Source organism: Oryctolagus cuniculus, chromosome 14, assembly GCF_051225735.1.
Source record: "Oryctolagus cuniculus isolate XC-2025 breed Fujian yellow rabbit chromosome 14, ASM5122573v1, whole genome shotgun sequence".
NCBI classification, from domain to species: domain Eukaryota; kingdom Metazoa; phylum Chordata; class Mammalia; order Lagomorpha; family Leporidae; genus Oryctolagus; species Oryctolagus cuniculus.
The window spans coordinates 992,751-1,005,356 of NC_142880.1; the positions used below are offsets into that span (position 1 = coordinate 992,751).

The 12,606-nt window shown below is 63.3% G+C and overlaps 1 protein-coding gene across 1 annotated transcript in view; it reads left to right on the top strand.

Annotated features, from left to right (window-relative positions):
* Positions 1-4,314: 4,314 nt before the first annotated feature.
* The window catches only part of IQGAP2 (IQ motif containing GTPase activating protein 2), a 187,791-nt gene continuing 179,499 nt past the window's right edge, over positions 4,315-12,606 (top strand). The window contains 1 exon segment of the mRNA NM_001082161.1: positions 4,315-4,399. Within this exon segment, the coding sequence (NP_001075630.1) occupies positions 4,354-4,399 (46 nt within the window). The 5' untranslated portion in view covers positions 4,315-4,353.

Consider the following 12,606-nt stretch of genomic DNA (forward strand, 5'->3'; position numbering starts at 1 on the left):
TACCTCCGTGTGTCCTGTTGTACCTGTGTAACACTGCTGTGACATTGTACCTCCCGTGTGTCCTGCTGTACCTGTGTAACACTGCTGTGATGTACCTCCGTGTGTCCTGCTGTACCTGTGTAACACTGCTCTGACATTGTACCTCCCGTGTGTCCTGCTGTACCTGTGTAACACTGCTGTGATGTACCTCCCGTGTGTCCTGCTGTACCTGTGTAACACTGCTGTGATGTACCTCCGTGTGTCCTGCTGTACCTGTGTAACACTGCTGTGACATTGTACCTCCCGTGTGTCCTGCTGTACCTGTGTAACACTGCTGTGATGTACCTCCATGTGTCCTGCTGTACCTGTGTAACACTGCTGTGACATTGTACCTCCCGTGTGTCCTGCTGTACCTGTGTAACACTGCTGTGACATTGTACCTCCCGTGTGTCCTGCTGTACCTGTGTAACACTGCTGTGACATTGTACCTCCCGTGTGTCCTGCTGTACCTGTGTAACACTGCTGTGATGTACCTCCCGTGTGTCCTGCTGTACCTGTGTAACACTGCTGTGATGTACCTCCCGTGTGTCCTGCTGTACCTGTGTAACACTGCTGTGATGTACCTCCGTGTGTCCTGCTGTACCTGTGTAACACTGCTGTGACATTGTACCTCCTGTGTGTCCTGCTGTACCTGTGTAACACTGCTGTGACATTATACCTCCCGTGTGTCCTGCTGTACCTGTGTAACACTGCTGTGATGTACCTCCCGTGTGTCCTGCTGTACCTGTGTAACACTGCTGTGACATTGTACCTCCGTGTGTCCTGCTGTACCTGTGTAACACTGCTGTGATGTACCTCCCGTGTGTCCTGCTGTACCTGTGTAACACTGCTGTGATGTACCTCCCGTGTGTCCTGCTGTACCTGTGTAACACTGCTGTGATGTACCTCCCGTGTGTCCTGCTGTACCTGTGTAACACTGCTGTGATGTACCTCCCGTGTGTCCTGCTGTACCTGTGTAACACTGCTGTGATGTACCTCCCGTGTGTCCTGCTGTACCTGTGTAACACTGCTGTGATGTACCTCCGTGTGTCCTGCTGTACCTGTGTAACACTGCTGTGATGTACCTCCCGTGTGTCCTGCTGTACCTGTGTAACACTGCTGTGATGTACCTCCGTGTGTCCTGCTGTACCTGTGTAACACTGCTGTGACATTGTACCTCCCGTGTGTCCTGCTGTACCTGTGTAACACTGCTGTGATGTACCTCCCGTGTGTCCTGCTGTACCTGTGTAACACTGCTGTGATGTACCTCCCGTGTGTCCTGCTGTACCTGTGTAACACTGCTGTGACATTGTACCTCCGTGTGTCCTGCTGTACCTGTGTAACACTGCTGTGACATTGTACCTCCCGTGTGTCCTGTTGTACCTGTGTAACACTGCTGTGACATTGTACCTCCTGTGTGTCCTGCTGTACCTGTGTAACACTGCTGTGATGTACCTCCCGTGTGTCCTGCTGTACCTGTGTAACACTGCTGTGACATTGTACCTCCCGTGTGTCCTGCTGTACCTGTGTAACACTGCTGTGATGTACCTCCCGTGTGTCCTGCTGTATCTGTGTAACACTGCTGTGACATTGTACCTCCCGTGTGTCCTGTTGTACACTAAGTAACACTGCTGTGATATATGTCCTGCATGTCCTGCTGTACATGTGTAACTGGGTGCTGTGACACTGTACCTCCCCTGTGTCCTGTTGGACATGTGTAACACTGCTGTGTGTGCCCTCGCTGTGACGTTGTACCTCCTGCTCAGTCTTCCAGGATCCTAGTCCACACAGTATCTCTTCAGCCCCTACAGGATCTTCGGTTTGTTTTTTCCCTGAAGTGGATGTCATGTACAGGCCCCCGGTGCGTGCAGCTGCCCTAGAGGGTCCTGGCAGGGGTGGCCCGCCCACATTTCTGGAGGTGCAGACTGTATCTAACCTGAGACAGCACTCGCCCCTCCCCGGTGATGGCTCCTGTGCCCTCCCCAGGACTGTGAGAATCCGTCATTCTGCACGACTTGTGAGTTTTACTTTTCGTTCCCTGATGAGTGGTGCGGTCCTGCTGAGATGGCCATGCTCCCTGGTCTGCATCCACCAGTTAGGGCAGCTCTCAGAAGGGCGTGGTAGTGAGGCGGGGGATGAAAGTGAGGACCGGGGCTCTGCTGCAGGCAGGTCCCCCAGGGCTAAGGTCAGGCAGGCGGAGTCAGGGGCAAAGGGCGTACAGGTGGCTAAAGATGGACTCAGAATGACTTTCCAGGGAGCTGGATTGGAAGTGGAACAGCCAGGACTCAAACTAGTGCCCATATGGGATGCTGGCCCTGCAGGCAGCTCCGAAGTCAGGTACTGAACGTCCCGGCGGGGAGAAGTTATTTGAGGGACACTGAGACCTCTCGACCATCGGCTCACTCCCCAGATGCCCACAACCACCAGGGGCTGAGCCAGGCTGGAGCTGGGCCCTCAATCCAGGTCTCCCACGTGAGTGACACGGACTCCGTCGCTTGAGCCATCACTGCGGCTTCTTGGGTCTGCACAGGCAGGGAGCCGGAATGGAACCCAGGCACTCGGGGTGCAGCACAGGCCATCCCAGCAGGGGGTCTGAAACCCAAAGGATGTTTTAAACAAGGTTGCTTTAGAAGACTGTACACCCAGCAGCTTCCCAGTGTTGCCTTCTATTTTAATTTAAAAACTCTTGTGCCTGGTGAACCTTTTTTCACTAGATGGCCTCAGTTTTGTTTTTTAAAGTCCGTGCAAGCCACTGCCCCTACCTGTCACCCCCTCCCGCAGCCACACCCGAGACCCAGCCCCCCGCCCCGCTCTGCGTCACAGCCCTCTCACCGGCTGCTGAGGGCTTCACCCAGCCCCACGAGCCCAGACGCCCAGGTGACCGTCAGCCCCTGTGGACACCGGGGGCTCCTGTCTCACAGAAACACCTGCCACTCCCAGGGAGGCCCGGCCATGGAGAAGCTGGACGAGAAGCTGCGGCCGGCTCCCCTGCACGTCCCGCCGTGGACAGAGGTGTGTGCGTCCCCTCCGTGGTGTCTGTCTCGGCTGTGGAGGTGTGTAGCCTGTGCTACTGACACTGCCTCCGTCTGCCGCGGCACCCCCAGGCGCTCGCCTCTCTCTTCCATGGGGTTCCGGCACCTCATCCCCTCCAAGGTGCCCTCCCCAACTCCCCGGCATTGGCAGCTGGTGCCCAAGCTCACTGCTCCTCAACAGTGGACAATATCCAGGCCTGTGGCCTGACCCTCAGCACCCCTGCCCGCCCCGGGGCCGCTGGTCAGCCTGGCCTCACCTGTCTCCTGGGACAGGATAGCCCCCTCCGCTTGCGCCCCTGACCACCATGTTCTCAGTGACCTCCCACCTGCGGCCCCACGGCCTCTCATCCGGGCTCTCAACCAGAGCTCAGCCTGCACGTGACCTGGGCCCGGCCTGCGGACTTAATATAACACCCGGTCAGAGCTCCCCACGCAGGTGGAATCCAGGCCCCTCGGAGGAGCCCTCCCAGCCCGTGCGCCCGCTTTTTAAGGAGCCAGGCAGGTGTGATGCATTCTCATCCTGCCCTGCTCCTGGGAGAGCCCCGGGCACCCGCACCTGGCGTTGGCTGCCACGCAAGTTCCCCAGCCCCCGCCCAGCCCGACCGCGCTGCACACCCCAGCACTGGGGCCCCGCCCGGGTCCCACCGCACTCAGCGAACCCGCAGCCGACCGCAGGGAACGCCCGGTTCTGAGTCAGCCTCTGCGGTCTCGTTTCCCGCCGGGCGCTTGCCCGGAACCGGGTTCTGCGGGGCGCAGTTCGCACCCAGTGGATGCGGGGCAGCCTTGGTCCGCGCGCCCGGCTTCCCGTCCGGAGAGCTGAACCCTGCATTCTGGAGACGAAAGTCTCAGACGCAACTTGGAAAAAAAAAAAAAAGTTGGCGCCCGGCTGCACGGGCGGAGAGCGAGCCGCGCCGCCGGCCCCGCACTGCCGGCCACCAGGCTGGGCCTCGCGCGCCGGCCTGGGTCAGGGGTCCCCGCGCCGTCCGGCTCTCGGCGTCCCCGGCCGAGCGAGGAGGGGCGGTCCCGGGCGCGCGGCGCTGCGCCCCGCACGCGGTAGGGGTCGCTGCGGCGCTCCCGCCGCACGGAGTAACGGGGCGGGCGCGGAGAAAGGAAGCCCGCGGGGCGGCGCAGGGCGCGGGGCGCAGGGCGCAGCGCACTCCCGCTCGGGGCGGCGGCGGCGGCGGAGCCCAGGGCTCGCTCAGGACACACAGGCGGGCGGGTCGGAGCGCGCGCAGCCCGCGAGCTGGCCAGCGAGAGGAGCCGCGGGGGGCGCGCCCCGGGAGGGCCCCCGCAGGCGCGCAGGATGCCCCATGAAGAGGGGCCGCCGCTGCAGAGGCCCCGCTACGGCTGTAAGTGCGGGGCGCGGGCCGCGGGACCGGCGGAGGAGTGGGCTTCGGCCTCCAGGGGCCTGGCGGAGTCTCCAGCGCCCTCCCCGAATTCCTGTCCGCTGCCGGCAGGCGGCAGCCCGACCCCCACTCCAAACTCGGAGAGGGCACAGGGCTGCGCCCTGGGTCGGCGGGGCGGGGGTCCCGGGGGTGTCAGGTGAGGATTTGGGCCGTGGCGGCTCGGGCCGGGGGCGCCGTTGGGATCCGATTCTTCCCGCCCAGCCGGGCGAGTCCGCTCTGGCGGGCGGCTACAGGTGGCCCGGGCGCACTGGGGGCCCCCGCGGGCGCCGCCTCCGGCCGCGCTCCCTGGACTTCACCGCGCCGAGCCGGCCGGGGCCCAGGTGAGTTCCCCCGGCTGCCGAAGCCGGAAGGGGCAGCCCCGCGCCCCTGGCGCCCGCGCGGGGCCGGCGGCGGGGCCCGGAGCCCTCGTGACCCGGCGAGCCCGTGCCGGGGGCTGCTTCGGGAGGAGGTGGCTCGGACCAATCGCAAGCGGACTGAGCCAGATGAGCGCGGACCACGTGGCTCCGTGCGCAGAGTTCAGAGTCCTAAACCTGTGCCAGGAAGTATTTCCTTTAAAGCAAACAGAAGGTTGGGCCTCTGCCCCGGGTGTCCCCGGCCCCGGCCGGCCTCGGTGGCGCTGCCTGGGGCAGGTCGTGCACCGGGCGGCCCTGGCGCCCGCCCCTTTCCCTCCCCTGTCTTCTTGTCAGGGTCTCTTCCATGCTGGCTGGTTTCCCGCGGGACCCCTGCCGTCGGCGAGGCGGGGCCTGGGTCTGCTGAGCAGGCCCCAGCGCTCTGCCCTGACTTGGAAAACTAGCAGCCCCTGCGTGCTGGGCGGCAGGGTGGGGCAGCGGCTTCCTGTGTCCCTGCAGCCTGCACAGAGGGGCTGGCGCTCCCCATCGGTCCCCGGGGTGGTGCGGCACAGGGGCCGCGGCTGGTACTGGCTGGCCACTTAGCAGTAAAACACGGGGGACATTTGGGTCAGCGGGCCAGTAGCCTGCTGTGTTTAAACCAACACCTGATGCCTTTGACAGGTGCATGAGTGGGGCGCTCTCATGGTGTGTTGGCAAGACACCACCCCAGGGCTACCCCTGAGTGTGGACAGGCTCCTGCACCGGGCAGTCAGGCCGGGGGCAGTTCAGCTTCTGGTGGTTGCCTTCCGGCCCCCGTCACTGTCCCCGGGACGGCGATGCCGCTGGCTGCTCTCAGGGCGGCCGGGGGAAGGGCTGGGCTTTTTTCGTGGTCTGGAGGGCACAGTTCCAGCGGAACCTCATCAGGCTTGCTCCAGCTCTTCGAAGTCAGCACCTCTGCAGGGCTTAACTTCTGCTGCAGGGCTAGATGTCCGCGAGATGCTTGTGACATGACTGGGTGGCTCCGGTTGGACCATTGCAGCCGCTCAGGCCTGGCCTCTTTGGCACTGTCCGCCTGGCCCCTGCGCCGGCGCCGGGTCTCAGAGCTGTCAGCCTGCTGGGCCCTGATACAGCAGGGCTGCGGAAGTCCGGTTACCGTGTTTGACTCTGGCTGCGTGGGCCATCCTGGGATGTCTGTGCCTGCAGGGCAAGGCTGCAGGCCGCTCAGCCACGCTCAGCCACGCAGTGCCGGCGGGCGGGGAGCGGGTGCACACACTTCCGTTTCGGTCTGACTTGCAGTGGCTTCTGTGCCGTTGTCACAAGCTGTGGGGGATCTGCCAAGTTAATTCGGAAGACGCCCGCAGTTCTGTCCCAGTTCCTTGTGTGCTCACAGGCCCGGCAGGCGCAGGGCGTGCTCCATGGCAGGTGATTTCACTCCTTGTGGGCTGTCCGTCAAGGCTCAGGCGCCTGCTGCTGGTCACGCCCCTGCGGGTCCCTAACGGCTGTGGCTTCCTAGCCCTGCCAAACCCAGATCCTTCCTCTCGTGAGACGTGTTGTGAAAGTCGCAGTCAGCGGGGCTTCCCTGTCGCTTCCTGCAGAAAGTACACCCTGTGTCTCGTGCATGTGGGTCCCGAGGGGTGCAGGCTGAGGCTGTCGGCGTGGCACCGAGTTCTGAACCAGGAGTGTGCACACCTGTGCTGAGCGGCCGAGGGGGCCTCGGTGGGCCTGTGTCCGGGGCCTCCCTCGGGTGCCGGTGCTGCAGTTAAGTTTCCTGAAGGGCCTGGGAGGTCAGCAGTGGGAGTGTTGTTTTAGTACGCTTTTAGCTCTAATTACACGCGCTCTTAGCCACTGTGACTGGCTTGGGAGGGCCTGAGCTTGCACTGCCGAGTGGGTTGCGGACTTGGTCATCTCCAGGGTGTCAGCCGCCCCTGTTGTCTCCGGAGCCATGGATGGGCTGCTGTCCCCGTCCCCCGGGCGCCACAGCTGGTCCCTGGCTCCTGCAGCTAGAAGGCAGATGTGCAGGTAGCCCGTGGTCACCACAGTCCCCGTGGTAGCACAGACACGTGGAGGATCGCACAGGGGCAGGTGAGCCAGCCGGGCAGGCCGTGGGACAGGGCGTGAAGTCTCCGCTCCGGGCTGCTATTCATGTGCTGTTGTCACCTGCTCACTGTCCCCAAGAGCACCCGTGGTCTCGCCGTCTGAGGTCCTGGGCAGCTGGCGGCGGGACTGGCAGCCAGGAGCCTTCCCCTGGGGCCACTGCTCTCTGTCTTTCAGACATTTGGCTTCTGCGGATGCCTGCGGCCATGTGGACGGTGCATGCTCTTGGAAACAGGAGCCCGCCGTTCTGTGCGCTGCTCCCCACCAAGCACAGCCAGGCTTCCCGCCCCACTCCAAGAGCCCCCCGGGCCACTCCTGGCATGACGGCTTGTGACGCACGTGTGTCACGCGCCGGACGCGCCTCTGGCGGGGAGGGGGCGGGTGGCGTGGGTGGCCGGGTGGCTCCTTGGCTGCCTGCTGTCCTGTACAGGTGGGGTGGTGAGCAGCAGCAGATCCTCTGGAGGCTGCGTGTGGATTTGAATTCTGACTTCCTCCTGAGGGGGCGTGGCACTGATGTGTCCTAGGTGGGGGGCTCCTGGCGCAGGTGCACACAGCCACGGTGTGAGTGCCTCCTGTGCACCCAGCGTGTGGGTGAGGCAGACGTGGCTTCACTGGTCACAGCTTTCAGGAGAACAGGAGGAGCAGCAGGTGTCTCTGCGGGCTGGCAAGGTGTCCTGGGGAGGGCGGGGCCAGTGAAGGTGACCTCGGGGAGGTACCCTGAGTGTTGCCTGGACTGTGTGTGGTTAGGTGCGGGGCGGGCCCAGAGGGGCCGTGTGCAGAACTGGGAGGGACCGCGTCCTGGAGTCCTTTATCTGTGGGCCGAGCAGAGCAGGCTGAGTGCGGGGGAGGGGTCACTGGCACGCCTTCTCCTTATTTGAAATTCCTTAGAATGCACTTCTTTCTTCTTTGTTTTGTTGTACTTTTCTTCCCTGGGGAGAGACAGACAGATAGGTGGAGGGACACCTTCCCCTGCTGGCTCACCCCCCCCCCCCATGCCCACGGTAGCCAGGGCTGGGCTGGGCTGGGCCAGGCGCCTGAATCTCTATCCAGGTCTCCCTCGCTTGGGGGGGGGGGGTGTGTGCAGCAGCAGGAAGCTGAGCCTGAGGTGCACTGGGGCTGGGTCCAGCCCCTCCGACCTGCGATGCCGGCGCCTCAAGTGGCGTCCTGATGTGGGTGGCATATTCCTTAGGCGTCCCTGGGACCTACCCCGGAGGACGCTCTCCTTAGGTGTCCTGGGCCCAGTGGCCGGGTGAAGTGGGTGTGGGGGGGCCATGGCCTCGTTGGCGGCCTCTGTGCATCTGGCCGGCAGCTCTGCCAGGCTGGGACCTGCTGGGACAGGTGCAGGTATGGGAGCATCGGGGGCCAGGGCTTCCTCGCCGCCGTCCCCTCGTCCTCTCCATTCCTCGTGGCCATTTCCTCTCCCACATGACCCTGGGCTCAGACGTGTTGGGCAAGGGCTCAGCTGAGTGTCCACTGGCCCTGCAGCTGCCTGGGCCTCCTCCCGGGCCCCTTGAGGGTCTGGCGGCCTTGTCAGCAGAGCAGGTTCAGCTGGGAGGCCACAGCAGGAGTGCGTGGCCGGAGCCGAGCCCCCACCTGGGGACCCGGCACACGCCCCGGCATCGGCTTCTGCACGGATTCGTGTCTGTCTGATGAAAGTTACTGTGTGGCAGTGTTAAGGCGCTTTTCGCTCCTGGGGGACACGGGCGTGGTCTGCAAGGGCGAGCCTGGAACCTGCTGACCGGTCAGGTGAGGTCAGCGCTGGCTTCCTGGAGGCCCAGAGGTGCGGGCCTGGACACCCGGAGGTCAGGTCGCCCTCCTCCATTCCCCCAGGACAGGTCAGAGTGTGCGTTCGCTCCGTTCCGGAAGGGTCCCGCGTGTTAGCAGCGACGTGAGTGCTTGGGCGCGGGTGCCCCCAGGGTGCCCTCCCCTTGCAGGGGTTCCAGGTGTGGGGCTGTGGGCGGCAGAGGCGGGGAGGGTGGGGCCCCAGAGATGGAGACGTCGCTCGTCCTTTCTCCATTAAGCAGAGGGGTTCCTGAGTGTTCCATGTGGACCCCACATTCTGTCTGTGCGTGCGGTCTTGGTTAGGCAGTGTCGGCATTGCCTGTCTGAGCCCAGCTGCGTCAGGGAAGCGTGGCGCAGCGTCGTGCCCGCGGCCCGGCACCTGCACCCGAGGGTTCTGGGTCAGTACTTGCCGCTGCTGCAGGTTTTCTTTGATTTGTGTGTACTGTGCCGTGTTAGAATGAGAAAATGCTCTGCTCTCTGCCAGGAAGACCTCTTAAAAAAATAAAAAAAGATTTGACTTATTTGAAAAGAGAGCGAGAGATGTCGTCCATCGTTCTCCAATAGCCAAGGCTGGGCCAGGCCGAGGCCTGGAGACTGTAATTCCATGGTGTGGTAGGGGACTAACCTTGCTGGGGGCAGGGCCTGGTCGGGGGCCTGGGGCTGGGGGCTGACCTTGCTGTGTGCCGGGGGGGGGGGGGGGGGGGGGCTGACCTTGCTGGGGGCAGGGCCTGGGGCTGGGGGCTGACCTTGCTGGGGGGGGGCCTGGTGCTGGAGGTGTCCCTCCACCCTCCCTGACCTGGCTGGGGGCGGGGCCTGGGGCTGGGGGCTGGCCTCGCTGGGTTGCTGCCCTCTGAGCTAGAGGGCTGGTGTGGCGGTGACCTCTGACCTGGAGGTGACCTGCATGCCTTCGTCTTGTGGGCTGCTCTTGAGCCTGTCAGCTGTGCTCCTGGGCTCCGTGACTTGTGTCTCACGGGTCAGCACGTGTGTCCCACAGAAATGTTTTTCCATGCTTGCTGGGGCAACAGTCTGATCCCAGCTGAGAACAGTTTCCCACGGCCTGTGGCCGTCTGCCCCCTCGACGCCCTCAAGCCGGGGACTGGGCTCCTGTCGCGGGCGCTCTGTTTACGGTGAACACACGTCCGCCCGCTGGCAGCTCACCAGCAAGGCCGAGTTAGACCTAATTGCACTCAGGTGCGGCTCTGCAGGAGCTGGCCAGGCCCGCGGTCTTGCTGTGTCGCGCCAGGAAGGTCACGCTGGAGGGGGTTCTGCGCATCACTTCCGGGTCACGGCGTTGGCTGGGCCTGTGCCCGGCAGATCGGGTCCACTGGCCCCTGCCCATGGCGATGGGCGCCGTCCTGCTCTGTGGAGTGAGCCTCGCCGCCGTGCCCCTGGGGGCCGGGCACCTTTCTGGGGAAGCTGAGCTAAGGCACATGTGCTTCCTCTGCAGGCCCCCGCCCCCCCGGGACGTGCGTGCTGCTGGGCCAAGGGCGCCCCTTCCGGCTCCCACTGCCACAGCTGTGGCCGGTGACGTGACCGTGAAGAGGGCACAGCGGCCTCGTGCTGGAAGGACAGCCCCTGCTTCTGCGTCCTGCTGTCCCAGCCCGCGTGGGCTCTCTCCGAGCCACGGGGAGAAGCCTTGCTGTGAGGGCGGGGGCTGGCAGGTGCCTGGTGGGCACCCAGGGTGGGTCGGGTAGGGAGGCACGCAAGGACCTCCTGGGTGGCAGCATGTCCGCTGTCCTTGGGTGCGGGATCCCAGGCATCCGGGCGCTGGGCAGACTGCTGGGTGCCCCGTCCCTTCCCATGCTGGGGCTGCGTGGGCCTGTCCAGGCTTTGGGATGCCCTTTACTGGCCGTCAGGGCGTGCCGTGGTGTGATTGACAGCAAAAGGCCCGCCCTTCCAGGAGACAAGGTGCGCGCCCCGCCCCGCCCCGCGTCCTTTCTGCCACCAGCGCGATTCTGCTTTTTCCACCGCTCAGGGCACAGCTGTGCGTCTGGGATTTCCGCCCTGACGAGTCTCTGGTGCTGGGTTTAAGTGAGGGCTCTCTGGGCTGTGCTCGCCTGGCTGGGGCCCCCGTGTGCGTGGCAGGGCCGGTACGCCGCAAGCTGGCTGGGGCCTCCGCGTGGCTCACAGGCCCCGAGATGGGGACAGTGAGAGGCTGCACACAGAGTAAATCAGCGGTGATCAGGGCCGAGTCAGGACGAGGAGGGGAGGCAGCCGCCTGCCTGAGGGGCGCAGCCAGCTCCTGGCCGCCTGTGTGTGTGTGTGTGTGTGTGTGTGCTACAGGTGCGCCCGCTCCGTCTGCAGCTGTGCAGGTTGTCGGGGGGGGGGGGCATTGCCTGCCGTGGCTTACCTGGCACGGGGAACACTTTAACAGGACAGCCTGAGACCCACGGCTGCACCCCGCATGGGCCCAGCTCCGAGAAGCAGCAGAGGCCTCAGGGGCCCCCAGTGAAGGGCTCCAGCCCACCTTGTGGGTTGCCCGGCTCTGCAGGGGTGACTGGCGGGCAGGCAGGCGCCCGCTTTCTGAGCTCGGGCCGTCTGCTGTGTTGAGCTCTTGTGACCCTGGGACTCTGTCTCTGTGCAGCTGCTGGGTATGAAAGGGAGCGAGGCAGGTGCCCTGGGCACTGTGTGGAGAGCGCGAAGCCATCCACCTGCGGAGGAGAGTGTGCGTGGGTTCTGTCCCCACAGCAGGCACCTGCAGCTCCACGGAGCACCTGAGTGCTTCACCCAGAAAGGAGGGCGGCTCAGCCCGTCGTCTCGGGGGCCCCCTCTGCTCCCCTTGAAAGGGGCCTGCCGGGGGGCCATGCTGGGTCTCGGGAGACCACTCCTCCTGAGAGGCCAGGGCCAGTGCCTGCCCGGGGGAGCCCCGGGAGCCTGGCCAGGTCTGCAGCACAGGAGCGAGGCACTCTGCCCCATCCCGGCCACTGGCGTTGCAGGACAGCCTGCAGGTGCAGCCGTGTCTTTCCGTCACCCCCGAGACCAACTGCAGAAAAGATAAGAGGGAGATTTTAGAAGCAGTAAATCGCCATCCTGGGAGAAAAACCTAGAATGAAAGGTTGTGGGAGACCCTCGGCGTGATACTCGGAGGTAACACCGTGAGCATTGGACACCCTTTCCTGTGTTTTCTCTGCCAGCGGACGGCATGAGGTGAGCGGGCCTCCTGTCCCCTGCAGGGGCGCTGGGCTCAGCCGGCCAGGTGGTGCTCGCTGGGAGAACTGACGTCCACTGATGGGGACTAAGCCTCGCCCACGTTCACGCGAGGTGTGCTCTGAGTATCCTTGCTGTGGCTGAATAAAGGGGCACACACCACTCAGACACATGTGCACACACACAGAGACACATGCACATAGCACATGTGCACATACCACACACAGACATGCATGTGCACACAGACACATGTACATAACACATGTGCATGCACATCACATGCATATCACACACGCCTCACACATGGGCACACAGACACACATGTGCACACACACCACACACAGACATGCATGTGCACACGCACAGAGACATGTACATAACACACGTTCATGTACATCACATGTATATCACATACACATGCCTCACACATGGGCATACAGACACGCATGTGCACACACCACACACAGACATGCATGCACGCACACAGAGACACATGTACATAACACATGTGCATCACATGCATATCACACACACCTCACACATGAGCACAGACACGCATGTGCACACACACCACAGACATACATGCGCACACACAAACACATGTACATAACACATGTGCACGTGCATCACATGCATATCACATACACATGCCTCATACATGGGCACACATACACACATGTGCACACATACCACACATAGACATGCATGTGCACACACAGACACATGTACACAACACATGTGCATGTACATGTACATCACATGCATATCACACATGCCTCACATGGTCACACACATGCA